Below are 26,893 nucleotides of genomic sequence, written 5' to 3' on the forward strand. Positions count from 1 at the left end.
TAGTGCACAACACCTTGATGGATTTGTATGTAAATCTACGGCTTAAGCGTGCGGACCTTTTCGGCAATGCGAGGGCAACCCTTTTGCCATGACTAGTAAGTCCCCAGACGTCCGCGTACGGCTTGGGACTCGTGAGTCGGCAATCATTCGTGGAGATGAGCGAGGGACAATGAAGGCTTCAAGTCTTAACGCTACTCAACAAACAGGCAGATGATCATTTCACCAAGACTCCGCAACTCCATCACACTCATGCGATCATGAGATCGGACGCGACTTCTGAGCGGCAGGCCCTCACCATTGCTGCATGATTACCGCACCGGGTTACCGCATTTGATCTCCGGGCGACCGTCCTTCCTTCCCGAACCCCGCCACGCGGCGGCGCTCAGCCATGAGATCTTGAAAAGGGCACACCTTGAAACGACGATGGTGAAACGGCCCTACTATTTGCAAAACCTTATGATTCTGGACAATAGTAGTGCTCCGAATCCGCCTCAGAATTCTCAGACCTGCATGTTAAGCCCCGGAAAATGAAGCAAAAAACGATTCAATAACGTGGATGTTTAATTCGAGCACTTGCCTAGAATAGCAGCGTGGGTGTGCCCTTTCGTTTTAAGCCTTGAAACAGGCTACACGGACAAGCGGTAGTATAGTGGCGATACCCCATCTAGGAAACCTACCTGATTTGAAGGATTTCGGACTGCGATAAACGGTAACCAGGAGATCTCAACTGTGATTAAAAGACTTGTTGTTATCAACTTCGTCATCAAGGCTCCAAAGTTCTTGTCACAAACGACCCAGAGCAACAATGAAGGCTGTGCGATTCCACGGGAAAGAGGACATTCGATATGAAGTGGGTCGGCCAGTTCATGATCGGCTGAATATCCTGATTTTTCACTGACACTGACGCACTGTGTTCCAGGACGTCCCGGAGCCGGTTTGTAAACCCGGGCATGTCAAAGTGAAGCCAGCCTGGACTGGGATTTGTGGCTCCGATCTCCACGAATATCTCGGAGGACCATCACTATGCCCGACTTCGCCCCACCCGATCACAGGAGAGACGGTACCAATCACGTTTGGGCACGAGTTCTCCGGCGTAGTAATCGAGTGTGGAGAGGGCGTATCAGATCGTTTCAAGGTCGGCAGTCGAGTCGTCGTAGCTCCAATCATCTTCGATGGGGATTGCCAAGCGTGCGAGGCCGGTTTGGTCAATTGCTGTTGGAAGAATGGGTTTGTGGGCCTCAGCGGATGGGGTGGAGGGTTGTCTGAGTGCCTGGTCGTGCCAGAGTACACGCTGTACAGCGCTCCAGACAACGTCGGGCTCGACGTGCTTGGTAAGCTATGATGAGATGGCATTGCCGAACGATCTCTCAAGGGCTGACTTGCACCTATAGCTTTGGTTGAGCCGCTCAGTGTGGGATGGCACGCAGTCAATGCGTCGCCATTCAAACCTACCGATACGTGCCTGGTCGTGGGCGGAGGGCCGATCGGCTTAGCCGTTATCCAGGCTCTCAGAGCTCGAGGCTGTGCTCAGATCATCTGCTCAGAAGTTTCTGAAATGCGGAAGAATTTTGCGGCAGATTTTGGCGCTCACGTCGTTCTCGATCCATCCAAGGACGACGTCGTTGCGCGGTGCCGCGAATTGACGGACCGGAGAGGAGTCGACATTTCTTTTGATGCTGCAGGCGTCCAGAGCGGCCTGGATCAATCAATCAACGCCCTCAAAGCTCGTGGGACGCATGTCAACATTGCGATCTGGGAAAAGACGTGTACCATCACCCCGAACGACTTGGTCTTCAAGGAAAGATCTTATCTTGGTGTTGCGACCTATGTTCGCGAAGACTTCCAAGAGGTCATCGATGCTTTGTCCGACGGCAGATTGGACAAGAGTGCGCAGATGATAACGAAGAGAATTGACATGCCAGACGTCCTCGAGGAGGGATTCAAATCTCTGATAAACGAGAAAGACAGTCAGGTCAAGATCCTTGTCAAATGCAGCGGCCAAATCTAATGCGGTGCAAGCGCCACATACGATGCTTGTGGAAATCTGGGTGCAAAGCAAGACTTGTGCGTTCACGTTGCGATGCGCCAATCACGCGTCCCAAGAGTTAGCTTATCAGTGTACATCCGCTTTGTAATTCTGACCCAATTTCTATGTGCGGCTCCAAGCTCGTCTGGACATGCCACGAAATGCGAACATGTCGAAGGGAGGTTGCCCGAACTTGGAGTACTTTGACAAGCGCAATTCCTTCGAGTTATCTCCGTGCTGAAGCGTGGTCGCGCGAGCGTCAAGCCGTACTCGGACTGTCGGCTTGCATTAGATGTGAACATTGACAATGTCATCAAACATATACATCTCGTGACCTCTATAATCTATATCGGTAGTGCGGGTGACGAGTTAACTTGATGTCGAAGGAACAACCGTGATGGACGACCTGCGCATAATTGCCCAATCGAGCAGTTCCGCACTCCATATGCTTTGGCCGGGACATCGCTAAATCAGCAATGAGAGCCTACACCTCTCTCGTCTTCTATTCATTATCATGGTGTCGGAAAATGTTTCACACATTACTCGAGGTTTCAAAAATGAGCTAAATATGTTGCTGACATGACCAAGCTGTGCTGTTCCAGATGGTGGGTTTACGATGTTACTTCAAGCAAGGACACTTGATCTGATCCGAACCAAATTACGCACTCATGTCCAGAACAACACGACCTTGGAGCTCTCCTTTCTCCATTCTCTCGAAGACGGACGTCATTTCTTCCATCTTGCACGTCTCAAAGTGCGTCTTCACGAGGCCTCGCTCCGCGAACTGCAGCGTCTCGATGGCGTCCTTCCGGTTGCCCACCGCTACACCGACGATTTTCTGCGCCTTTGCTACGATAATGCCCGGAAACGCGGTCGCAATAGGCTTGAGTTCACCCTCCGGAACACCAACAACGACCAGCGTGCCGCCAAAGCTGAGCATGCCCATCGCGCTGTTTGCCATTAGTATCTCCTGTGGACAAACTGAAACATAGGACTTGCCTGGCGTAAGCTGCATTCGCTCCGGTGAGTACGATTACGGCTTTCGCGCCCAAGCCGCCGGTGGCCTTGAGCACTTCCTCTTCGGCTTTGCATTGGGTATGGTCGAGGAAGACCTCGGCTCCTGATTCCATCACGAGGTTCTTCTTCGATCCTGCATCGACGCCGATAACTCGCAAGCCGTATGCCTTTGATGCCAACTGCACAGCCAGGTGACCAACACCGCCTCCGGCTCCCAGAAGGGCCACCCAGTCGCCAGCTTGAGCACCGCTCTTCTTGATTGCAGAGAGAGCTGTAATTCCACCGCACAATCTAAAGATGTAAGCGGTCTAGCGATGCTTCGGGCCGCCCGAGGAACTTACAAGGGAGCTGCCATATCTGAAGGCAAAGACTCTGGGATCGGCGTAACGTATCTTGCATCGGAAACCAGGTACTGTTGGAAGGTTCCGGGAGTGTAAAATCCCGACACCCGTTGTTTGAAACATACACCGTCTTCGCCTACTAAGCAAGCCGGGCCTAAAAATCATATGTTAGCATTCGGCACCTTCCTGGGGTCCAAACTTAAAATTACAAGTGTCACAGGTCCCGGCAATCCACTTGATGCCCACACGATCACCAATCTTGATGCCGCTGGCCTCTGTGCCTGGTCCTAGCTTGACTACTTTACAGCTCCCTTCATGCCCGCCCACTTGACCAGCCTGTGTTGGGAACGGGAGCCCTGCCCAGCGGTTTGTCTAGGCCAAGGGATGAGAACTTGTGCGAAAGTTGACGATTGTTTCGCAGTTGGCTAATTCCACTCACCATAACGCCAAGGTCAGAATGGCAGACACCGGAATGCAAAACTTTGACGAGAACCTCGCCGGGTCCAGGCTCCGGAGTCGGCAAGTCGACGACCTTCAGGGAGATTTTACCGGGCTCATCGTAAATCAACGCCTTGTGCGTTTTGGGGATTTCTTCCGACATTTTAACGATCGTTTGGTTTTAGCCTGAGCAATAGAGGTACAATATGACAGTCAAAAGATGAAGAAGTGAAGAGTGCCTAAATTGAAGGATATATAGTGTTTAGTCTTAGGCGGCGTCTATCTGGTGTTCGGCTATGCGAGACCCTCGCACCAGGCGTCGGACACATGAGCTTGCTGTAACTAATCATCGGACATGGCGTTGCGGGGTCGGCAGCCCGGTGATGGTGGGGTGTCCTCAATGATGTCAAACCCAATCCTACATCATCGAGCGCATAGTATGCCCGGATTGAGGTTCATACGTTCGCAGCCATTCGAAGACAAGGAAATACTACACGGAGAGATCGACATCGAGGTATAAAGTGCCTTCGATTCCATAGCTCACAAGCGCATCATTGTCTGTGTCTCCATGGGCTAGGCGGAATTTAGGACTCTGAAGTCGTAACCACGCGAGCGAAAAGTGCTGATGGTACTGATGTCAAGGCGGGGCATGTCACTAGAAATCCTTCGGACCAAACGGTAAGCAGAGATCCTGAACTCCTACAGTTCGAAATTCTGTTGACTCCATTTCAAAGCCTGCCCCTTAATTCGACCAAGAGATCACTGAAGGAGCTTCTAGCATGCAAATGGGTTTGATAAATCCACATTCATGGCAAGGATCTTGCGTATGGTTGAAAGTTTTTTGGATCGGACAATAGTTCCGGTTTACATGAGAGCAATTGCATCTGGTTTTCTTATGCATGTGCATAACCGTTATACGAAACCGTGGCAGTCAGTCTAGCGAGCTGCCTTACGTCCACTGCGAAGCATGTGCGCAACACAACACCTCTTAGGCGTAGACATTGTAACGTACGTCAGCATGTACGAGATAAAGCCGCCGAGCTATGCGACCAAGTCCAACTGATGACTCATGGGCAGAGAACTGTCGTGGAAGCACGTGCAAGACCAGAACCAAAAAGAGGCTTCAGTGCTTATAATGAGCACTGAATAGGTCATGTGCCGGGATGGTCTGGAGTGTTGATCCAGAATTTTCCCCGGTCGTGCACGAACCCTAGCATTCGACAGGCCTGTCCATGGAAGTTAATGCAGGGTGGTAGCGAATTGTCGCAGATCCCCGCTCTGTGAGCGGATGATGCCGTCAACACTTTTACGGCAAGTCCTTCTGTCTGGAGGTAGGTCCATCGGTCGTGCGCCACCAGCCTGCCTAAAGATGTGTGTGTGAAAATGCGCATGCTGTCCTCCCGATAGTCCCATGCTGCAACCGCAGCGACGAATGCACACCATAAGCGGTTGTAGATTATCTCACCTCGCGAACAGATGCCTCAACGGACTGGCTTCCCGCGCTAATCAACGGAGGTCAACGATAGATTCACACATTGTAGGAGGGGAAGGCAGTTATCTGCTCCATCGTGCAAGTGCTCCAAGCGGCGCGATGACGGCCATGTGCAAGGCTGTGTCGTGAGCGTTTAGGCGGACGAAGTTGTATGCACTAGTTAAGATATTCTCGTCAATTAATCCTCCGATCTCGCGCGCAACACGTGGCTCTTCAATGTTAATACGTTCGCCTTTGTGGAGCTTTTCTGCCCGACGCCGCCCCGAAGGTTAGGATCTGTCTGCTCAATCATAATCTCTACTTGTCTACTTGGTGAAACCTAGTCGCAATACATTGACAAATGGTATTCGTATCTTTGTCTGTTCTTTTTTTTTCCATCGAATTTCCGTGTCTCCAGCTTCTCCCAAATAGCGTCCAAACCCCACGAAAGAATTGCCCTTTTTGCAATACATGGAGTTCTCAGAATCTCACGACTGATGCGTTGTGGTAGCTCGAAATCTTTCGTGCGGTCTCATCTGACATCGATCCTAGTATCACTACACCTCTTGCGCCAACAGTGACGTCTTGCGTGTTTAGGGGTTGTGCAAGGGTCGTATCGTGTGTGGTGCTGACTATGACGAGCCGGGCGTCTTCTTTTGCGTGTACGTTTTTGAACACAAGTGGCATCTTCAGAACAGTCGAGGGTGCCACTTCTGGTAATTTGCAGGAAAGTGTTACAGAATCCGACGTAGTAGGTGTGTAAACCAAATTCGGGTTCTCAGCGTCCCCGAGGTTGTCGTGCAAATGTTGGTACGTGACGGGTTCCCTCTGTAGATGGACCAACGGATGCGAGTTTGGCTCACGATATTGTTCAAAGCTGCACATGTCTGAGTGCTGCTTCAGTGAGGCATCTCTGGATTCAATACTCTCAATGACTACCGTAGGCAACGCACAAGAGGTCCGAGTAGTCTTCCGAGCTGTCGAATTGATTGGAGGCATTGCAATTCCAGTGCCAGTAATTTTAGAATATGGTGTACAGATGTCTGTGCAGCCTTTATCGTCGTCACCAAGGCTGTACTTCTCATGTGCTGCATTATCTAGGGACTGGTCCAACACTGCTCTTAGCAGCCGTCGAAGTCGGACATCCAGATTGTGGGAGTCATGTCCGACCGCGCAGCGTTTGATGCATATGTCTAAGCATTGTAGAAGAATGTCTTCGTGATCCTCTTTCACCCTATATTTAGTCATGTCAGCTGAAGCGGAATGTCTTGGTGGTTTCCTTGTCTTTGTTCATGTGTCCAATGCACTTCGAGTGGAGTGCAATTCATATGTTAGTTCTGACTACTCGCCCAGATAATATGGAAAGACGACAAATTTTGCACCGTCTAGATCAGCCATCAAACGCTAATTTGAGTATTAGCCTCTAATCACGATTTGGAAAGATTCGTTCGAGACTGTCAACTAGATTCGTTGGGTTTCAAGTCATAGCGTCTTGTGAAATGAAGTCGGCAGCGTCTATCACGGTCTAGAAGCAAAGTGGAACACTTCGCAACACACGAATCCAACAACCTGTCCGACTAGCGCTGAGGATCAGGCCCTGTGATTGCAGGAACGAGCTTTAGGTGTTTGATGATATTAATGCCCGTCTGGTGAGAGATCAAGACGTCACTGTTCTTGGTTACCACCGAAATGAAGCCACACGAGTGATGGCATAGAACGTTTCGCGTAGCACCGTCCGGAAATCTTTTGTCATAGGAGCGATCGCTGTGAATCGTCGCGATGTAAGATGGCACACTCCGGCCCCTCACCATCGCGTTACATGTATAGTAGTGACTATCCAACGAAGGGCATGCATGTTTTGGAAGCACACTGCACACGAAGGACTCCAAATCAGCTACACCGCAAACATTGGTGTGGAATTGTACATATCAGCCCAGACAGCGGTTGCACGATCGAGTCAGTCAAGTACTGTCACATGGTCTTCCATCCAACAAAGGCCACACCATGTACAGGTACTCTCTGTCGAGGCTTCTAGCGTTTGCCCTCTTCTAATGTATGCCCATGACCTGCAAACGAACTGCTCTCCTCTTGAGCTTGTGGCTCTTTCAATGTGGCGATTAATGCCTTGTGGTCGCTTGATATGTGCCGTGCAGTCTCCTCCGACATTGCTCCCATCATGACTCCGCTTCTTGAGCCAGTGATGACATCTTCCGCACTGATAGGGTCATTGCTAGTGCTGATTGCGGCAAGCCGAGCGTCTTCCTTGGTATTAATTTTCTTGAATGTCATGAGCACTCTTGGCCCAATGGTCGTGGGTGTGATGTCTGACATTGGGCGATCAAGGCTCAGGGGTGTTAATATGGCAGATGGGATTGGATTGGCTCGGGCCTGCGCCTTCGATGTGGGCTGATATGCTGATTAATGTCTCACAGGATGACCTGAGTCAGACTTAGTGTATCCGAGCTTGGCATTCCGCACTTGCAGTAGAGGCATCCCTCCGTGCGGGCATCTATGTCATTTACGCATTGTAGTCCTCAGCTCATGATGTAAGTTGTTGAAGTTCTGGAACGCGGCTCTATTTCTGCTCTTAACATGCTCAAGCAGCCCAGAGTCTCTCCAATAGCTGCATGTGTCCTTTAATGTGAGATTTGTACCCATCGCGTGTTCGTCATGCAATTTTCGGATGTTGCTACAGTCCAAATTTCATTGATGTTTGTCATTCTCGCCTAGACGATGTTCGAGGACCACGATGTTACGTTGCGCACTTATTCCAGTAAGCTGTGATGCGAGATGGCCGATCTCATTGCGCTTCGGTACAGGTTCCTCCTAGTCGAGCATTATTGGGCATAGCACGCACGGGCCCAACTGAATCCGATTCAGTTGGGCCCGTGCGTATTTCTGCCTGACAACGAACTCTCACAATTCTCAGCAGCATCAAACTACTTTCTAGCGTAAACAACATGGCGGATGCAGAATTGTTTCTTCCAGGCACATGTCAAGCCTCTCTAGACAAGCTTCATGCTGAAATTGTGCTGCTACGAGACCCTTCAGACGTTGCAAGAGTACTCTGCGAACACCGCGACCGCCTGCTATATCAAGACTCCATCTTCGCGCATGCGATTATCGAGGGTGCCCGGTCGAGAAATATTGATACCTTGCCTAATACCAATGATCCAAATTGGGAAAAGTGCGGTTTACTCGCATCGTCTGAGCCATTAGCATACCAGTCAAAAACGACACTTGCCAGACAAAGGGCACTTGGGGTCCTCGTCCTCCAATGGTCAGCTAAACGAGTCATTTACTACCGATGGAAAGACATCGGGATCACGGCTCTTTCATCACTTGCTGCTCTTTGTCGCCAAGAACCCTCGTGGGACGAAGTTGTACGAAGGCTGAACCTAAGTTTACTTCATCGTCATCTTAGAAGCTTTCACGACGCCAGTTTTAATCGCGTCGGCTTACATCGTGGCAATGAAACAGTCCAGGCCACGTACCTTCCATTGGCACATCAGGACATCAAAAATGCAACTCGGTCTTATGACCGACTTTCAAAGGAGTTTCATGTCGAAGATAAGGATGTTGAGGCATGGGCCAAACAAGATTTCGATACTATGTTTCTTTTCGAAAAGCAAGATTTCAAATCAAGCATTTGGCTGAAAGGACTTCTTAAAGAACAGAACAAAGACATCTATCAATTACATGCACTACAAAGGGATCAATATGGAATGCTCGTCCCTTCAAATTGGCGGAAGCGGCATCAGGATCATGCTACTGCCGACTCGCAAAGTTGTGGTTTGAGGAGCACGAATGCAAGGAAGAGAACCAGGCTGCAAGCGTACGAAGAAGGCGAGAGAGAAGAGTACGAGCCCGCTAACGGCACTGCACATTATGCAGAAGTCAACGAAGCCGGACACGACGAGAGAGCTGACCAAGCCGAACACGAAGAGGAAGCTGAGAACGACAGCTGCGCCGAGGTAATCCAAAACGGGCGTGCGACCGCCGCGTGTGCCAGAGATTGCGGAAACAACGGCGAGAACGACAACGCGCCGGGCAGGAAACGCATTTCAAGATATAGCTGCTGTCCGGGAGATAAGTTGACTCCGCCGCCCGATACAGCAGATTCGGTTTTGAAGGACGCTTACCGACAAGCGAGACGGTCACATGACGATAGAAAGCACAACAAAGACTGTCACGCTGCCCTCGCATGGATTGCAAACTCTTCAGAAGCACGAGTCCTGGATGTTCGCGCTACTCTATTCTCAGATGTTACAAATTTGGAATCAATAGACGTCCTAAGGCTCCATGCTGAGAATCTCCCGGAACTCATGGATCAATTTCCCCACGGCTTAAGCAGGCCACTGCTTCTCGAAGAAAGTCTCACTACACTCCCTTACTCGGAAATTGTGTTTCTTGATGACGTCGCCGACTGTCTCGGCTCACACAAGCTCGATGTAATCGATCCGAACTATCAACAAGGCAGACGGAAACTCTCAGCATACCAAGTGCGCAAAATCTCGGAGCTCCGCCCGTTTGGGCTCAATGCACTTGCAATGCCAGACTATGTCGGAGTCGGTGATTCTGCTATCTTAAAAGCACGACGCTTTAGGTTACTAAGCACACTACTTTGGAGATCGACTACGAGCGGGAAAGCTCCGGACATTAAAGAGTGCCTGCGGTTTAATATTTATGGCTACGAAGGTGCATTTTCAGGAGCCCACTGTGATGTTCTCTCGGGGACATGGGTCCATCCCATTTTCGGTATTAAGCGGTGGTATTGGATCCATCCTAAGGACATGACTGAACGCGACTGGAAAGACCTTAGCCGAGATGCACATGACTGGCTTCCACGAAGAAACATAGTTCGTGCTATAACACTTCGACCTGGGCAGACTTTTGTCATGCCTCCTGGTCACTTGATAGTTCACGCGGTACAAACTATCGAACCCAGCGCGATGGTAGGTGGCATGTTCTGGGACTCAGCTTGTGTTGTCAAACAAGTCAAATGCCTTGAACATATACTGAGATGCCCGAATATCTCAAACGAACCATCGCCAATCGATCTTGGAGACGTTCTGGATGAGCTGGTTGCCCTAATTAGAGAAAAGATGCCCCAAGTTTTACCTGAACTTCAGCAGGAAATCAAAGCCGTTCGCAAAATGCGATGCGACTGTAGGGTGTGTGGTGAGTCGTGTCCATGCTCTCAAAACGGGCGACGTTGTACACGTTTTTGCGGAGAAGTTGCTCACAGTAACGATGATCAGCAACAGTGCTTCAATGATCAATGGTGGCTTTAGACGAGACATGGAACTTATGACCTACATATTTCTGAATGCCAAGCAGTGTATCTCTTTGGCCGTGTAGAAGTTTCATAGGTCGTGGCCGCTTGACTTCGCAAGTGACTTTGGTTTTCAAACCGTTCGTCGCCGCATTTCGAGTGAGGGCATCGGGTGCGCTGATTCGCAGCGGTGGCATTTCAATTGCTTGCGGAGAACCCGGCGCTTAGCGCTGTCACGATCGCAGAATGCGTTGGTCAGCTTTGTGCCCTCATCACCCATACAGTCAACAGACAAAGCGGATTACGGGCGCTTCGTGAAACATGTGCAACTATGGAATTGGAATAAGTGGCCGCATTTCACTATCAGCAAGCGGCACAATGCCTGGAAACAAGTTGACGCGGCTGTAAGTGTGGACGTCTTGGTCACGAACCTGAAGCCGAGACTTCGAAGCGCTCTGCTATTAATAGTCATGGATTGACACGTGCGAGGTGAAAGCTGAACTAAACACATGTGAACCGCGATAACGCCAATCGTGAGTTGTGCTCGGCGCGTGCATGCGGCGCTAATCTCACCAATCAGGGACGTCGTGCCGGAGCTGCTAATCAAATATTAGATTCTGAGTAGCCGTGTTGTTCGAAGAAAATGGCACTCGTACTTCACGCTCGCTGAGACGTACACAAGTTAGAGATCCTTTAGTTACTAAACGACACAAGAATGGCAGACCCTTTAAGCATTGCAGCCTCATTACTCGCAATCTCCACAGCTGCGATCCAGTCTGCAAAGTCTTTACGCGAGGCCGTTAAACGGTACAAAGGTCGGGACAAGACGCTTGGGAGGCTGCAAGATGAGCTGGACCATCTAAGTAAGATTCTGGAATCGTTAACCCAAACCGTTGCTACCGAGGAATCCTTGTTGGCGCTTCTGCAGGGTCCTATCGAACGATGCGATCAAGTATGTCGTGAATTTGAGGCGGCGATGGAGGGTTTCAGCCAAAAGTCCAAGACTGGTTTCCGAGACTGGGCGCGGATGGAATTCATGAGAGGGGATATTAACGAATTCATCGAAACCATTGCAGGGTACAAGTCGACCATCTCAGTCGGGTTAGGCACCGTCACTATGTTAGTCGCCCAAAACTCCCTCCTCGCCTCCGTTACTAACTTTCTCGCGCTAGGCAATCTTCGAAGATTTCCGAAGGGGTCCTCTTAAAGTACACCGGGATGATCAAAGATACGACATATAATCTAGAGCTCCACCTGCAGCGGATCGACGATAAGATAACACAGCCGACGACGGATCGCAACGCTCATGCGGAGATAGGCATCGATCTAAGAGACGAGAGAGAAGCCACAAAACAATGCCTCCAGATCTGCGAGGATTTGAGATCGTATTTCCAAAACCTGTCACTTGGAGCATCATCCTGCCTGCAAGACCCACCAGAAAATGTTTACGAATACCAAAGCTTTGAAGCGCAGACGCGGATGCGCCAGACAATCGATGAAGCGCAAGAGAGCTTCGTGCAGAAATCTGATCATCTTTCCAAACGTCTTGCATCCTTACTCCGCGGTCAAGCTTCTGACAGTGATCGGGTGAAACCGATACAAGATCTCAAGATTGAAAAAGTCGCGCCTCAAGTAGTGGACGATACTTCGATATCTTATCTTGGTTCGAGTTCAGACGAGACTCTTCAAAGCCTTATCGATAAAGCAATGAATTCATCAGGAGAGAAAATAACTGAAAGCTCGGATGTAGAGTCTGCATACGCGAAGTCGATATTCTCTGAATTTTCAGCCGCCTCCAGTCTATCCAGTCTAGGAAGCCTGGACATGGACAATCTGACAGCCGGTCTTGCTAGGACTCTATTCTGCAGCCCGTTCATCTCGCTCTTAAATAATTATGCGCTTCAAGATCCGAAAGTTGGCCGCGACCGACTTTGCAGGAATATTCGCAAGTTGATTTACAGTTTCGGGGGGTCATTGAAGACTGAGGCCGTTAGCAGTAATGAAAAGACGGCAGCGCGACTACTGAGATCTAGAAGGATTATGTTCTCGCTTGCACTAGAAATAGTCAACATCACGGAGAACGACAGTCAAAAAGGGAGTATATCAGAATCCCGTGAGCTCCTTGGGACTTCACAACCAGCACCGATCAAGACATCTCACAAAGCTCTATCTGGAGAGGAATCAGATCACTCATACACTGCATCAGAAAGCTCCTTAGACAATGAGGGAGAAGACTCAGGTCACACAGAAATTAATATTCAAGAAATTGGAAGCTTTCTACGCAAAAGCCAAGCTTATGCGCAATATAAGTATCAACTTGCTAGCTTTGTCCATGGATCATACCAGCAAAAGATGGCCACTGCAATAGGAAGCGTCATCATTTCAGAGGATGGCAACATACTCGACCCAGACTCAGTCCAAGCTTTCGCTCATGAGATATCATGGGTGCCTTCCAATCTCCTGCGGATTTCCTCACACGAGCATGTTGGTATTTTTGATCACGTGAAAGGTTTGGTGGAAGAGACAATGGGCGAAACCTGGGACTGGTGGCCACTGCAACCAAGGAAAAGGCCAATTTCTCGGAATTTCTCTCGCCTCCGATGGCGTTCTGTAAGTCACCACCTATGGGTGGTGTAAACGTCGAATATAAACGCTAAACCATTGCGCAGCCAAGTGGAAAGCCTCTGCATGCCGATTTGCCAAATCAAGCAGCATTTGCAGTACAGGAAACGTTGAGGTCAGCGCCGCCATTCATACTATTACCGGACTCTGGTCTTACAAGCTCGAGCGACGAGGGCAAAACTTCGGGTGCAACGAAAGGCTCTACTACCGATACGAATGTAAAAATGGCCTCTGCTATCGGTGCATCGGTAAATTCGCCACAAGACTCTGCAGCCAAGCCAAAGTACGATATGCCCTTGAGATCCTCTAACAAACGGCGATTCGTCTGCGAAGTTGATCAATCTCTGACAGATCGGAGTCATGTGTATTTTTGTGTAAAGTTGGGGACCTCCTACAGGGTTTCTGCCATCAGAACTGACCTGATGGAAACCGACGTCGAATTCTTTTCCGAATTAAAGAAAGCATACCTTGGGAATCGAGGCATACTAAGAACGTGCTTTTCTATGTGGCGTTATGATCATTGCGAGTTTTTCCGTGTAAGCTGGAAACTTCAGCTAGTATTTGGAACGGCGACACTAATTCTTATGAATAGTTCCACAAGTACGGCATCGATCAGAGCGAACCGGTTCGTGTCGATTTTCCACTAGATGCGGATCTCACTTACGACTTCACTCCACGTCCGATCGATTTCCGACCCCCTAGCGGACCGATACCAAAATCACAATTCCATGCCCATTTCTACAATCCCCATTCGAATAACCGCACATGGAGATCATTCTGTCTGGACAGGATCGCTCCTGAGTTACTTAAGAACGAGCATCTGAAATCTCTCCCCAAGAGAAGGCAGGTAATTGTCCAGGACAGCAAGCGCGAGATTTTCTGGGGCATATATGCGAGAGAAAAGAGATGCTTCGGCTGGGTCCTGACATATGGGGTCGTATGCAACTTTCCTGGACTACTTTTCTTTTTCCTATGGATATTTGAGTGGCAACATGCGTCTGATCTCCAGAACGCATCAGTGCCTGTACAGCTATCGCTTTCACTGACGATCTGCTATGCAGCCCTCTTATACGAGAGTAGGGAGAGGCTATGAAGTCAAATTGTGCGGTAGCGCCGTCCCGAAACCATGCAGGCATGTTTCCTATTATCGACAGATTATCTTTGGCGCTTCAAGTGTTATCAAGCCTTGTGTTAGTTGGTCGCAGCTGAGCAAGGGTGAGCCGTTGCAGCCACAGGTGGTACCACCAAATATGTTAACGATAGGTCATCCTACATGTAATGCGGTCAACCGCGTCTACTCGTTTTCTTCTCTTCGCGTGTCGCTTTGTCCCAGACTATAACACTCAGCGCAAATTCCGAAGGGGTATCGAGATCACACACAGTTGCTGAGAATATTGCCAAGCTTATAGGTTGTACTGCGGTCGCTTCTAACTTATACTGCAGAACAGTAGACAACTTCGGAATTGATTATCATAGAGGGTTGCAAACGAAAGTGAATTTTCTGGTTGATGAGCTATCTTGATTGATGCTACTCCGCTATAGGATGGCAGTGCAATTTTAACATGTGGCTACATGTCTTAGTACCAGAGTTTTAAAGCCACTGATGACGTACCACGGCTCTTCAGCTATCACTTGAGTCGTAATAGTAGAAGTCTGAGATGTCCGAATCGGTTGTACAGTCGACATCATCTGGATCTTCATTCTTGTCCCACTTGTTCAGGGTCGCGCTTTGTTTCGCCGATGGGCACATTCGAAAGTCGTATGCGACACGGGCGATGCACCGAGCTTTGTGCCGGAAGGTCCGCGGATGGGAAACGACAAATATCACGGCATTATAGATCTTGTTGCTCTCGATGCCTTTGCTGAAAGATTCTGCTTTTAACAAGTAATAGATTAGCCTGAACACTGAATCTCTTGCAAGTCTTTTGTTTCGTTTCGTTTCGTCGGCAGGGTTCTGATTAACAGCTTTAATATTCGAGAAGATGTTGCCCAGTGATTGGCCTTCGAGAACATCAACGCCAAGATTGTCGTAGGTGACACAGAGTTGTTGGTAGGAATTCAGATCACTCCCGAGTCTACGGATACACTGTCGAAACCCAGACGTGACACCCTCCAGCGCAATGTCGAAAAGTGGAATTTGCTGATGTGTGATCACCGTTGTCACAGATTTCTGCCTCTCAGCGACGACGAATGATTGCAGGACTGGAAACTTGCCCAGCGGTATCTCGTATGACTTATCTCCAATCCGGATTGTTGTGTCGGCCAGCTTTTTTTCGAAGTTGACGACTGGTATCTACGGCATCTTTATGTCAGAAAGATACAATAACGAGAAGCCAAACAAATTTTACCTTCTCGGGGGCCTCCTTATCGGCCTTGACGGAAATTCGGAATGGAATATGTTCATCCCAGACAAGATACAAATCTTTCGGGAGCATGGTTGCATGCATCTCAGACCTGATGGTCAAAGTGTTGGTGTCAGTACGGTACTGGATCGTCGCTTGCTTGAACTTTTTGACCATCTCGATGATTTTAACCGTTAGTCCTGCTAACATTTTCAGCTGGGTTTGGTGGTTTCTTTCCCATGCCCGGATTTCCGCTCGGACATCCTTGACCTCAGGTACTTGAAAAGTGCCCTTGTTGTGATATGCTCGGACAAGGTACGGAGTTTGCGACAGCCACAACTGCGGGGCTACTTCATCGATCGAAATTTGTTTATGGGCGACACGAGTCTTGATCTCCAGGGTTGATCCCAGTGGTACCGCTTGTCCGCAAAGCTTGAGAGTGAGTTTAGATCCTGGGAAAGCTTTCACTGGCGTGTTGGAAGGTGAGATTGCCAAATTTTTCATCAAACTCAGTATATCTGCGTTTTGTGCTGAGCCTTCGGACGCGTGAAGATCTTGCACGAAACCATCTGTTTCGTGACGAATTATCCAGCTCAGATTTCCAAACTGATATCCAATGATTCTGTGGTGTCCGGTGCTTTCAACGATCGGGTTTGTTGTGTATGACTTTTCGAACTCATGGCCATAGCCTCTAAATTCATCTGGGCCGATCGTTTCCTGGACCACTGCCTCATCTCGACACAATAGTACAGCACTACCAATGATCTCAGCTTTGATGGTAAAATTTTCCAGCCCGTTCCTGCTAGTTTTAGGATCCACAAATGACAAAAGCTTTCGGAAATTGTTCCGGTCACTGATGATGTCGACCTCACTGGAATCAAAGTCGGGTCTCTCGATTTGCAAAGCCCGGAAAAGCGGCTCAAGGGGGCTCTCTGGGTGGCGAGCGGAATTCTGTGCGATATACACAAGACCGCTATCTTTTTGCAATCTCTTTGGTGAGCTCACTTCTAACCACTGCGCAGGACTTCCCGGTATTGCAATCGTCGGGATGGGCGCCTCGATCCAGTTGTATGAAGCAAGGTGCTGAACCTGACTAATGGTTGCATTCTCGGAAAGTTCTGACGGTATCAAATCTGAGCGAGCGATCTCGACTACTCCCGCCGTAGCCATTTCGAGGCTCCTGGGTCCTGGCGCGGTGGGATCGAGTTGGAAGAGTTGGATTCGGCAGTGACATTCAAGTGGGACTTGCCAATAGATGAACTAAAGTTACGTGTGGCTCACCCTTGATTTCAATTATCCCGCAACACGAAGCTCCGAACACATTGCATGCAGGTATGCCCCCCTAGCAGTTTGATTCGCCTGCCTATGCATACTCCGGTGAAGGAATTGTCGAATCACAAGTGCTGCTCGCCCTCCAAGTCGCGCTCCCTGGACGGCACACGCTGCAGTCATACGATGCGTTCACCCGGGAGGAGGCTGGGATCTTGGCACAGGCACGAACAGGTTACACACACCTGCGGGAATACCTCGCGTGCACTCATCAAGCGGACAGCGCCACCTGCGAATGCGAGCGCGGCGTGGAGTCGGTCAACCATGTCATTTTGCATTGTCCGCTGTGGGCCTCCCAGAGATAGCAGTTACAAGACGCAGTAGGCGAGCGGTGGGGCGACCTCTCCTTTCTTCTGGGAGGTCAAATTCAAAAATCGATCCGAAATCATGGAAATCGATTTATGGAGAGAGATGGCGTCCAAACATAGTAATCATACGGGCCACGGTCGCGTTTGTGAAAAGTACAGGTAGCGGTCGTACCCCGAGATACGCGCAGCCTGAGTGAGTAGTAGCACCCAGCTCCTTGCCATCCGCGTGCACGCTATGCTTAGTAGATGACGTAATGGTTAAAATGGTTCACCATTCTTGATCATGTCTTCCTCCCAGCCCATGCAATCACGTGCAGTGTCTCCGTCGTCCCAATCATCGAAGCCGTCGCCCGAATCATCCGTAAGGATATCATCATTCCACTGGTCCATTGCTTCCTCGATGTATGCTTCACTCCATGGCCCCGCAGCTTGGCTCTTACTATGACCGTTGTAAGCAACACTCTGTGAGAGCTTGATGCGCTCGGTTGTTGCATGTTTCACTCGGGTTTGCCAAAAAAGCTGTCCCACTTGATGCAGCTTCTTCCTGTAGATATCGTGAAGATGAGGTAGTATGGCGGCATCTTGGGCACAATATTCCAAAACGTGAGGTTCAAGTGGTCGCTTGCTGAATATTTCGTATCCTCCACCCTGTACTGCGTCGAACAGACTTGTAACCGTATCTTTTGTCTGGGTCCACGCAACATGCACATCATCTGGGCACTCTTGTTGTACACACTTTTTGAGACTTGCGACGTACTTCTTGCTCCCTTTTCGTGCGCCCAACTCCATCAGCTGAATGTCTTCGATGTCTGAGACTGAGATTTGGAAGAGACTGTAAAGTGCATCTGAGTCATTTCGAATGTCGAACACGGCTTTCGCAATATTCGGACACTCAAAAACCGATCGCAAAGACCATCCATTTGGGTGTTTGGTGTCGAAAGCCGAACCTCCCAAAGCCTCCACGTCAACAAGGAAGGCAGTGTCGCGAGACCTGACATAGATCGTACAGATCGAAATCGTCCCTGAACGGCCAAGATTGATGCCTTCAAGGTCAAAGAACAAGTCGGGCTGCTTTGCATGAGGGGCAATAAGATTCTTGAGCATGTCCAGAAGGGTAGGTAACGAGTCGATGAAAACCACGTGTGCTGTTTCCTTTGGGTCCATCATTGGTCTGTCTGTCTACACTAGGTCTGCGTAAGGGAGCTTAAAATAATAGAGTGAATCGTAGCTCTGAGCGTTTGTGTTAAGTTGACTTGATGCTGTATGAAGGTGAGTGCGGGCAGTCTTCGGAAGACGTCGAGTATATAAGGCTTCCGTCTTTTGGGTAGAGGTGTAGCCTCATCATACCATAAAGGCGGGTTTGACCTGCTCTGCTGTCGATCCGGGTGACTTCTATAGATCTTGCGACGACCCCCCATGGTACAGGATTGAAGCATAACCACGACTCTTGCACATACGAAATCAGCAACGACTCAAGTCGGGGTGTGTCAGGTGGTATTTTTGAGCCCCAGAATAAATTGCTTCATGCCCCATGGCTCATCTACACCGCCTCACGATAGGTATTTGATGTCGTGATAGATATATCCTTGGTTCAGCATATGCATCTGCATGAGTACAGGTAGAGGATAAAACAATGGGGTGCCATATGCACGTAGCTGCGCAAGGAACTCTCCACAGAACTCTTGCCGCTGGATTAATCTCCACACACAATCAGCTGTGGGAGATCAACATGCTCATTTAGACCCGGGGCTCTTAGCTTATCCACAACATCAAGAAGCTCAAGATGCTTCGCAGGATGGAGATTCATAAGATCCGCCATGTTGAGAGCTTGAGGCATCGCCATTGTGCAATGAGTGAGGTGAAGAACTTGGTGGTGTAACAGTGTGAATGGAGGTAATGGGTCATATTTAGAAAGCGACACGATTTTCATCTGTACGAATCTCGCCCTTGTCCTGCATGTGCGCGAGACTGTTGGGAAGGATGGGCCAATGAACGTGGTCAATGAACGTGTGAGTACAGGATATGCATATGCATATTGGAGCTACATACTACCTCCCTACTGGCTGCTGCGCTCACTCGTCCATGCGATAAGAATTGAAGACATTCACAGTGCTCTCCATTGCTAGAATTAGGGTTGCCCGCGGATTCGCGGCCTAGTACCGGTGTCAACGAGAACGGTTGGTACAAGCATTAGCCATACACAACAAAATTCATGCGACCTCATGACACGAAAGTCGCAGGTCTCTGGTGAGCCAATGTTCGACGAGTATCCTGAAGTGGCAAAGACTGGATCCCGCTGCCACGGAGTCAGCTGTTTCCTTTTTTTTTTTTTCGTTGAAAGATCTCCGCTTTCGGACGCAAGGAGCGTCGTTCGAGCGTTTTGAATGACATTTTCTCTTCAATGAGATGTCGTATTTTGCGATGGATATGACGATTTTCTTTGAAGTTGATATCGTAATCAGGAGCATTAAAGGGAGCATAAAGTCTTGTCATCGGGAGCATCACATAGACATGGTCGATGTCTCTCTCGGCGCTGTTTTGCGCTAAATAGCCGTATAGTATTTTAGCGTCGGAGATTCCGCCATTGTTCGTTGATCACTAATAGGCTTTTAACGCTGTTTCGAGTCTAGAACCACGGCGCACCAGTGCGAGGAGAAAGCGATACCAAATTGTCATCGGTATCAACCCCAGGTACGATGACTGAAACACTGTGCCACACGCGAGGCAGTGCGTGCTCGATCTTGTCTAGCATCCGCGGGCGGCGAGGCGGTGTGTAGATGTTTGGTCAGGTTACGTATCTACGCGTCGCTTTATCGAAGGCCATCATTGCTGCAATGACTTTTCACACTATCGGAGGGGTTAGGTACCTATCAAGCTAGACATCGATGGTACGAAGCTTGGACAGCAGCTCCACCAGGCCCAATTGAATAGACCGCGCTTGAGATATGAGTCTGGCACCCTCTGTCAAGTATTGTGCGGGAAGCCATGCGTTTTACCGAAGAACGCAAACAATCTCCAGCGATCTCAGGCGGCGTACATGAGCAACGAGTTCTGCTCCTCATTCGCTACACTTCAACGCTCCCATTGAGCTTTTTACGACCTAAAAGGAATATAATTGACATGGAGTGCAATGAAGTACGCCAGCGTGAGTATCTCAAGGCCTGAGCTACCTGCTGACATCAAGAACAACAAGCATTCAGCGAGAGTTGATCACGTGCCGTCCGCTCTATTGATAACCAACTTGTGCCCCGAAGGAGATGCCTTCCTTGGTCTTGGAACACCTCAAGATGGCGTGCTAGAGGATTTCCAAATCTGTACGCAGACTCTTGCCCTTGCTTCCCCAGTATTCAAGAAACTCCTACGTGGTGACATGAATGAGGCGCAAGCAATTCTGGCTGGAGAGAAACCTCGAATCAATCTCACCAATGATGATCACAATGCAATGGAAAACATCTTACGAGTTCTCCACCATTGCCCAGGAGCAACGGGTCCGGAAAACCTCGATCGAACTGCGAGAATCGCAATTCTTAGTGACAAATACGACTGTACTCGAATCTTTCGACCTTGGCTAGCCTACTGGCTCATGAGTCTAGAGCTGACCAGTAGTCCGGTCGATATCGGGTTGCGGCTTCTGATAGACTTCACGATGAAGTCGTCCAATTTTACAGAGACGTCAAAGTCTGCAATCAAAGAGCTCTCTATTTCCAATGTGGAGTCCTGGGAAAACCACGAGTTGTTGTCGCTCCTTCCTTCGTATCTGGAGAGTGAGTTTCCTCCTCATTCGAGATATCGCATAGTACAGAGTACTAATTCTCGATGCAGATGATCTCATCAGCAAGATTGAAGACAACTTGGATTGGATTCGCGGCACGATGTCGGATGCTGAGTCTGACTTGGGCAAGATCAAAAAGGCAAATGCTATGAAATATGTGGAATGTCTCAACTGCGGAAGGCGGCATCCAGCAGGCGCACAGAAGTGCCACCCATGTCACGGCTTTTCCGAGTTGCGAACTCTTTACTGCACCAGCGAACTTCGTGTTGCAGAGTATTTCGTCCTCCTCAGGCAGGCCGGGCTGTGGGGACATGAAGCATTTCATAGCTCAGAGTCCTTTATGGACATCCTCGCACGACTGGAATCGGCAAAGCGTGGTCTGAAACACCAATGCGACGCAGGCTCTGACTGTCCTTTACGAAGGCAGGTGGATTGTATTTTGAGAGACTTCCATGATAGATCGAACAATCTTCAGGGCCTTTCGACGGCAAAAATCTGATCGCAGGTGTAGTAAGGCTAAGTTAGGAATTGCAATGGGAAGAACGCGGTACGTCACGGGACGGATTCTGAGATGCAAAACTTGCGACGCGTTCGGGCGCATCGACTGCACATACATGAGAATTCGAAAGTTGAGTCAATGAACGGGTGAAAACGGTCGTAGTAAGAGCCAAGCTGCCGGGCCATGGAGTGATGCAGACATCGAGGAAGCAACGGACTAGTGGAATGATAACCTCCCTACGGACGATTTGAGCGACGACTTCGATAATTGGGACAACAATGACACTGCCCGTGATTGCATCGGTTGGGGGGAAGACATGATCAAGAATGGTGACCCATTTTAACCGTTACGTCATCGACCAAGCACAGTGTGCACGGTCCATACTGAATCCGACTCAGTATGGACCGTGCGCGCTGTGCCTGCGCATGCTCGAACCAGGTTGAGCATCTGCATATTCGCTGAAGGTCTGTATCGCTGCAATGACTGTTTACACTGCTGACCCGATGATCACGTGGCTTAAGTTACTCTAGGTTGCGGTGCAGGTTTGCAGTGCCCATCGCCGCTCCACGGAAATGCGGCGCGTCCCACACCATCGAATTCTCCTTTCAGTACTATCTACACTTCCCACAAGGACCTTGCTTATCACATCCAATCGGCCTTCCAAATCCAGTTACGGGGTGTGAGCACCCCTTGTAAGCACAAACACTCTGAAAGATTCCTTGACAAATGCGACATACGCGTTGTGCCTTTGTGCGATGACAAAATTCTTTAAACAGGTCGAAGCCAAAGCCATCAATATGATCAATCGTTTCAGCGAAAGCAGGATCGTCGACCAGTTTGTCGTGGTTCTGAATGATCAACCCCTTGATTGCCGTCCGTAAGCGCGAATCGCTTTCCGGCGTCGTGTGGAATGTGGTGTTTATGGCCTCGATGAATTGCTCCATATGCCATGCGTGTTCTGCTTCCTGCTCGAATTTATCCAGTCAACAATGATGTTTGCACGGAAAGCTCTTGAGAAAATTCAAGGGTCGTGGTTACTGATCTGAATGCGATTGAGCTTTCAGCGTAAGCGCGAGAGCATCGATTTTGCGCTCTATGCGAAGCAGGATGTCAAGTAGATTGTTTGCAACGAGAGCAATCCTGCCAAGTCACCGCGCCGTGTCAGCATCCTGAAGCAGAAGACAATCTGACCAAGGGAGAATGGAGCATAGCCGAACCCTTACTGCTCTTGATAGAACTCCTCATAATCGGATTCGATCTCGTGCTGATGGTAGTGGTCGGCTTGAAGAACTTAGCTAAGGCAAGGAGGAATAACCAGGCGGAACGAGGGTCACCGACTTCTCCATAAGCCACCGGTGTCATGTTCGCTTGCAAGATGGTTGTACTGCATTGTACTACCGTTTGCTAATTGTGGAGTGGTCAGCCATCGTATAGCAGTGCACGGGCAATGTGCGGCATACCGTTGGTAATACGCTTCGCAAGTCTGGATAATTTGAGCACGTTTGACCTATTGATCGATGGTTTTGTTAGGGGAGCCGTAGCTACGATGAGTTTGAAGAGAACTATGGGTTTAAATCATACGCTGAGTACAATTACGATGTTATGATGCGCCCGAGTCGCAATTATTCAGATAGAACATCTTCACTTCATTGTGACTCCATGCATGCATTAGTCAGGTTCAACACCTTGCTTCATACAACTGGATCGAGGCGTCCAGCCCGACGATTGCAATACCGAGAAGTCACGCACAGCAATCAGCAGTGGGCTTACCAAAGAGATTGCAAAAAGATAGCAGTCTTGTGCATATCGCACAGAATTCCGTTCGCCACTCATCGATTTTCGAAGGTATCGTGTTCTCCCAGCCTGTCACGAAGACACAATTCTGGAGCGGGCTATGGCTTTCCATCTCCCCAATCGGCGATGCAGATCGGCGATGCACAGTCACGTGAAATTATGAACATGCGATCAGTTTTCTGAGAATTATAAGCACCGATCCCTCCACTACTGTCTCGAGCGCGCCATCTGTCTCTACTCACTGCAAATTCCCTGCTAAAAGTCTACTGCCGGCTGCACACATGTCTTCCGTTGTTATATGCCACGACAAGGCTATGAACAACACGAAAAGAACATTAATTGAGAGCGCATGTCAGGCCTGCCGGAGACGAAAATCTAAGGTTAATATACCACTGCCAATATGTCATTTTTAAGGCGAATATAGCGCAATTGCGCTTAAATGAAACATGTTCTTGGAGCGATTCATTGCACAGCATCAAACATGTGGCTCCTGCGAAAAAGCCAGATTCACCAGCCCATATGCAATCTTACTCCGATCTGCGATGACCGCGGAAGAGTCAGGCTCAGCCACGGCATTGTTAAGCAAGAGTAGGTGTGGCCGAGAGGCGGGAAAAGTGCCCAATACGGCTAGGCACACCTAAGCGTAGCCCTCCTCTGGCAGGTGTCTCCGTGGTCGAACAATTGAACGACCGCATCGTGACTTGCGTGGTGGCGTTTTATCAGATAAGAGAGAATGAATAAAACCCAAATTCTTGACATTCTTGTCGCGTGTGGTCTTCTTTGGCTCAATCGTAGCCTGTTTGTGATGTGTACTTGCAGACAGCTTACGTGGTGTGCGCTTCGCACGCAACCGTGAATAAGATCGTACCGATGTAGCCGTGCGGTCGTCATTGAGCCCATGAGTTTGCTGCTTTTGTGCAGCAATGAAATGGCGATCGTTTGCCCTCTTTAGTGGCTGATGGCATTTCACCGCCTCTTCATGCTCCAAACCTGATATCGGCAAATCAAGTCGATTCAAGGAAGTATCATTGCGCAGATGAAGTGGACTCTTCTCCTTGCGTCGATTCCGGTCCTCAATAGAGTCGGCGCTATTGAGGTCGTCGTCGAGGTTGGCTGCGATCTTATCCGGACAGGAGTCTGGGAGCAATGGGTGGTCGCATTCCAGACCAGTGGTAGAATTTCCGGGGCTTTGACGAAAGGGAATGGATGTGGCAGGCGGAGTACTGCCGATATTGGGCGGAGACAACGGCTCGATGTGTCCCTGCTTGATGGATGCATGTGCTGGAAAAATTGGAGACAGACATGGTGCTGCCTGGCTATCGCAAGATAACAATCCAAGCGCAGCCTGAGCAGCATTGGCTTGCTGGGTGAATGGTATCGTAGTACCTGCCAGGTCCACATCGTCGTACATGGTACGACGAAATGCTTCCCGGACGCATGATTTCTCAATCGTGTGGCTCGCCGCTCGGTCCAAGGTTATGTTACAGCGGGCGGGCGATTGAGGACCCTCAAAGATCGACTCAACGCTCAGGTGACCCTCAGTGTCCAGCCGCTCGCATGTCGCAGATTGCGACTTCTGCGTCTTCTTCCGGTCTCTCGTACGGTCTCTTGCTTTGAGTTCCAGGTACGACTTGGAGGTGAATACGTTGATACGGAGTTCTTGAGGCTGTGTCACAGGTGACCAAATATCGAGAGTGTGGTACAACTCAAAGGATTCCTTGTCGTGAAAGTGCATGCTGCACTTGGTGTCGCAAGACAATCTGTAGAATGTTGCTGGTAGTGAAGGTGGCAATGATTGGGGAACAAAGTCTCAGCACGCGTGAAAGCTGAAAGTCGGTTGCCCCACGGATCGGTGCAATTCAATGAGATGCACGAAATTTCTGCTCATTCCCAAAATTGTGCGAAATCGAGTGAGTGAGCGATGGAGAATATGCGGACCGCTTTCTCCATATATGTGTCATGGATCTCCGAGGCTCGCCGAGCCCTGGGGTGGCATCGGCACGCGTTATCTCAATGTTGGGCATATTTGCTTTCTCACGCCGCGCCGCGCCTTGCAAGCCGCCGATCCTCGCGAACAGAACCGCGTTCCGACTGCGTGTTCTCTTTACCTGGTCGCAATCTGAGCCACCGGGCCCCCAGGCAGCATCGTATCCCAACAGCTGCACCTTCTCTCAACCAACCAGTAGCCTAAGGACCGAAGTGGCATCCCTGCAATATGCCGGTGTGGAGGCTGTGTCGTGGTGGGGGTGTGCTGCAATGAAGGGTGTGAGACTTGCGTGCCGCCGGATTGACGCTCGTTGCAATCTTAAAAATAAACCCCAGGTAACGATTGGTTCAGCACCGCTCTTGGCCTCACTCGTCGACGCGTTCGATGTCCATGTCGGCGCAGTGACAGGAGTGCAGGGTGGGGGTTCGTTTCCTAACCGCTCGTCTCAAATGAGTGGTAGGTAGGTATGACTCAATGGTGTCAGGAGTCACTCCTGCAATGTCCAGCATGCAGTGACTTGTGAATCGCCGAAGGTGGGCAGGATGACGTGGCATTTGCGGAGATTGGAGAATCTGCTTTGCCGCGAAATCCTGTTATCCGTAAGTTGTTGCTCATTTCCGCGCGCGCGAATGTGCACGGGCGTGTTGTCGCAAAATCGCGCATGCGCACGAACGGCCCAAACTCATTTCGATGTCCGCCATTGGACTACTAGACTCCGCTTCGGGCGGGACAATCATCCAACAAGCTCGCTTATTTGAGGCCGCTCCGTTTTCGGTCCTGTCATGTTGCAGCCGAGGTAGGAATTTGTATGCATGCGAGCTCCGCTGATGCCGGTCGGCGACGCCGAATGTTGCTGCCTAGAAACAGTGCGGTTGAGGGGGCGCAGTCGATTTCAGCCGGGCGAGAGCGTGGGGTGTAGGTGGCCGTTCTGCTGTGCGAGACTCGCGGCCGACCACCATCCGTGGTCGGGGTGTAGCTCAGGGTGGTCGACTGGTCGGCCATTTTCCCAGCGCTGGCGCACGAAAACGGCGGACAGACTCCCGACGGGGGTGGGGTGGAACCGATAATGTAGTCGAGAGCGACTTTTGTCTGAGAGCGCGTGTCGTCATCGTGGTAGGGTAGGCGCCGCGAGAAGTCGGCCATGCGGCGAAGCCGCTCGTGTCCGGGCACGCGAGGGAGGCCGGCGGGCGCGTGCGAGCGCGGTGGGCATGATGGAAGACAAGAGCAAGGCGACGCGAGACCGGGGCGCGCCGCGAAGTTATGCAAACCCGTCCGCGCACGGACCCTACACCCCGTGCAGCCTGGGCGCCATTCCGGACGCGGCTGCGCCTGTTTCCTGATGCGGAGGGCCCGTCACCGAGATTACGGTGTTGCGGGCGTCCTGCTCAAAGTGATCTTTGTCGGTCGCGAGCTGATCGATACATGTGTGGCGTGATGAGGCTGTCCGCAGTAGACTGTGGACGCATCGTTATCAGCGGTTGCATTCATGTCCGGAAAAACCTGGTGGTGTGCCGGGACGCCAATCTTGGGTAATGGTGTGAGAAAGTGGTACAAAATTGTAGGCATGCGCACTTCCATGAGCCGTTGCAGCCTATCGTCAAAGCACGTTGCACGTTGCAGTGCTCGACGCCCGGGCGGGAAAATAGATTTGCGTGCGTGCGTGCGTAGCGTC

General features: G+C 50.0%; 13 protein-coding genes across 13 annotated transcripts; 7 read left to right on the top strand and 6 right to left on the bottom strand.

Moving 5' to 3' along the window:
* Positions 1–805: 805 nt before the first annotated feature.
* K489DRAFT_414252 (GroES-like protein) lies at positions 806–2,008 on the top strand (the record flags this gene model as incomplete). Its single annotated transcript, XM_033608145.1, has 3 exons — positions 806–850; positions 920–1,331; positions 1,392–2,008. The coding sequence occupies 3 exons, from the start codon at positions 806–808 to the stop codon at positions 2,006–2,008; spliced, it is 1,074 nt and encodes a 357-aa protein (XP_033454842.1).
* A 507-nt stretch (positions 2,009–2,515) lies between these two features.
* Positions 2,516–4,106, bottom strand: K489DRAFT_385489 (GroES-like protein). The gene is made up of 5 exons (XM_033606114.1): positions 3,824–4,106; positions 3,594–3,756; positions 3,385–3,538; positions 3,026–3,334; positions 2,516–2,976 (listed from the first exon to the last, which is right to left on the bottom strand). Exons 1-5 carry the CDS (start codon positions 3,983–3,985, stop codon positions 2,685–2,687), a joined length of 1,080 nt encoding a protein of 359 aa, XP_033454843.1. The 5' UTR covers positions 3,986–4,106; the 3' UTR covers positions 2,516–2,684.
* A 1,667-nt stretch (positions 4,107–5,773) lies between these two features.
* K489DRAFT_374812 (uncharacterized protein) lies at positions 5,774–6,541 on the bottom strand (the record flags this gene model as incomplete). Its single annotated transcript, XM_033603557.1, has 1 exon — positions 5,774–6,541. The coding sequence occupies one exon, from the start codon at positions 6,539–6,541 to the stop codon at positions 5,774–5,776; it is 768 nt and encodes a 255-aa protein (XP_033454844.1).
* A 396-nt stretch (positions 6,542–6,937) lies between these two features.
* On the bottom strand, positions 6,938–7,760 carry K489DRAFT_385490 (uncharacterized protein). The gene has a single exon (XM_033606115.1). The coding sequence runs from the start codon at positions 7,622–7,624 to the stop codon at positions 7,325–7,327; it is 300 nt and encodes a 99-aa protein (XP_033454845.1). The 5' UTR covers positions 7,625–7,760; the 3' UTR covers positions 6,938–7,324.
* A 2,188-nt stretch (positions 7,761–9,948) lies between these two features.
* On the top strand, positions 9,949–10,500 carry K489DRAFT_300242 (uncharacterized protein; the record flags this gene model as incomplete). Its single annotated transcript, XM_033600399.1, has 1 exon — positions 9,949–10,500. A coding segment is annotated over one exon (552 nt), but the record flags the coding sequence as incomplete, so codon positions are not given.
* A 783-nt stretch (positions 10,501–11,283) lies between these two features.
* Positions 11,284–12,182, top strand: K489DRAFT_293706 (uncharacterized protein; the record flags this gene model as incomplete). The annotated part of the gene is made up of 2 exons (XM_033600257.1): positions 11,284–11,687; positions 11,741–12,182. Coding segments are annotated over 2 exons (846 nt in total), but the record flags the coding sequence as incomplete, so codon positions are not given.
* A 1,430-nt stretch (positions 12,183–13,612) lies between these two features.
* K489DRAFT_328756 (uncharacterized protein) lies at positions 13,613–14,283 on the top strand (the record flags this gene model as incomplete). Its single annotated transcript, XM_033602086.1, has 2 exons — positions 13,613–13,726; positions 13,783–14,283. The coding sequence occupies 2 exons, from the start codon at positions 13,613–13,615 to the stop codon at positions 14,281–14,283; spliced, it is 615 nt and encodes a 204-aa protein (XP_033454848.1).
* Positions 14,284–14,811: 528 nt separating this feature from the next.
* K489DRAFT_435591 (uncharacterized protein) lies at positions 14,812–16,702 on the bottom strand (the record flags this gene model as incomplete). Its single annotated transcript, XM_033608601.1, has 2 exons — positions 14,812–15,483; positions 15,539–16,702. The coding sequence occupies 2 exons, from the start codon at positions 16,700–16,702 to the stop codon at positions 14,812–14,814; spliced, it is 1,836 nt and encodes a 611-aa protein (XP_033454849.1).
* Positions 16,703–16,944: 242 nt separating this feature from the next.
* On the top strand, positions 16,945–17,166 carry K489DRAFT_328744 (uncharacterized protein; the record flags this gene model as incomplete). Its single annotated transcript, XM_033602083.1, has 1 exon — positions 16,945–17,166. A coding segment is annotated over one exon (222 nt), but the record flags the coding sequence as incomplete, so codon positions are not given.
* Positions 17,167–17,427: 261 nt separating this feature from the next.
* On the bottom strand, positions 17,428–18,333 carry K489DRAFT_328746 (uncharacterized protein; the record flags this gene model as incomplete). Its single annotated transcript, XM_033602084.1, has 2 exons — positions 17,428–17,669; positions 17,760–18,333. 2 exons carry the CDS (start codon positions 18,331–18,333, stop codon positions 17,428–17,430), a joined length of 816 nt encoding a protein of 271 aa, XP_033454851.1.
* A 1,833-nt stretch (positions 18,334–20,166) lies between these two features.
* On the top strand, positions 20,167–21,730 carry K489DRAFT_385492 (uncharacterized protein). The gene is made up of 3 exons (XM_033606116.1): positions 20,167–20,304; positions 20,363–20,933; positions 20,992–21,730. The coding sequence occupies exons 1-3, from the start codon at positions 20,290–20,292 to the stop codon at positions 21,438–21,440; spliced, it is 1,035 nt and encodes a 344-aa protein (XP_033454852.1). The 5' UTR covers positions 20,167–20,289; the 3' UTR covers positions 21,441–21,730.
* A 2,141-nt stretch (positions 21,731–23,871) lies between these two features.
* K489DRAFT_414260 (uncharacterized protein) lies at positions 23,872–24,969 on the bottom strand (the record flags this gene model as incomplete). The annotated part of the gene is made up of 1 exon (XM_033608146.1): positions 23,872–24,969. One exon carries the CDS (start codon positions 24,967–24,969, stop codon positions 23,872–23,874), a length of 1,098 nt encoding a protein of 365 aa, XP_033454853.1.
* Positions 24,970–25,081: 112 nt separating this feature from the next.
* On the top strand, positions 25,082–25,843 carry K489DRAFT_139601 (uncharacterized protein). Its single transcript, XM_033599122.1, has one exon. The coding sequence runs from the start codon at positions 25,194–25,196 to the stop codon at positions 25,683–25,685; it is 492 nt and encodes a 163-aa protein (XP_033454854.1). The 5' UTR covers positions 25,082–25,193; the 3' UTR covers positions 25,686–25,843.
* Positions 25,844–26,893: the final 1,050 nt, after the last annotated feature.

This window comes from Dissoconium aciculare (assembly GCF_010015565.1).
Source record: "Dissoconium aciculare CBS 342.82 unplaced genomic scaffold K489scaffold_28, whole genome shotgun sequence".
In the NCBI taxonomy this organism is placed as follows: Eukaryota; Fungi; Ascomycota; class Dothideomycetes; order Mycosphaerellales; family Dissoconiaceae; genus Dissoconium; species Dissoconium aciculare.

Coding starts and splice junctions, on each gene's coding strand:
- K489DRAFT_385489 (XM_033606114.1), bottom strand. CDS start 3,985: ATGTCGGAAGAAATCCCCAAAACGCACAAGGCGTTGATTTACGATGAG. Junction 3,757..3,823: donor ATTCTGACCTTGGCGTTATG/GTGAGTGGAATT, acceptor CCCTTGGCCTAG/ACAAACCGCTGGGCAGGGCT. Junction 3,539..3,593: donor TGCCGGGACCTGTGACACTT/GTAATTTTAAGT, acceptor TATGATTTTTAG/GCCCGGCTTGCTTAGTAGGC.
- K489DRAFT_385492 (XM_033606116.1), top strand. Junction 20,934..20,991: donor CCTTCCTTCGTATCTGGAGA/GTGAGTTTCCTC, acceptor TTCTCGATGCAG/ATGATCTCATCAGCAAGATT.
- K489DRAFT_139601 (XM_033599122.1), top strand. CDS start 25,194: ATGGATCTCCGAGGCTCGCCGAGCCCTGGGGTGGCATCGGCACGCGTT.
- K489DRAFT_385490 (XM_033606115.1), bottom strand. CDS start 7,624: ATGTCAGACATCACACCCACGACCATTGGGCCAAGAGTGCTCATGACA.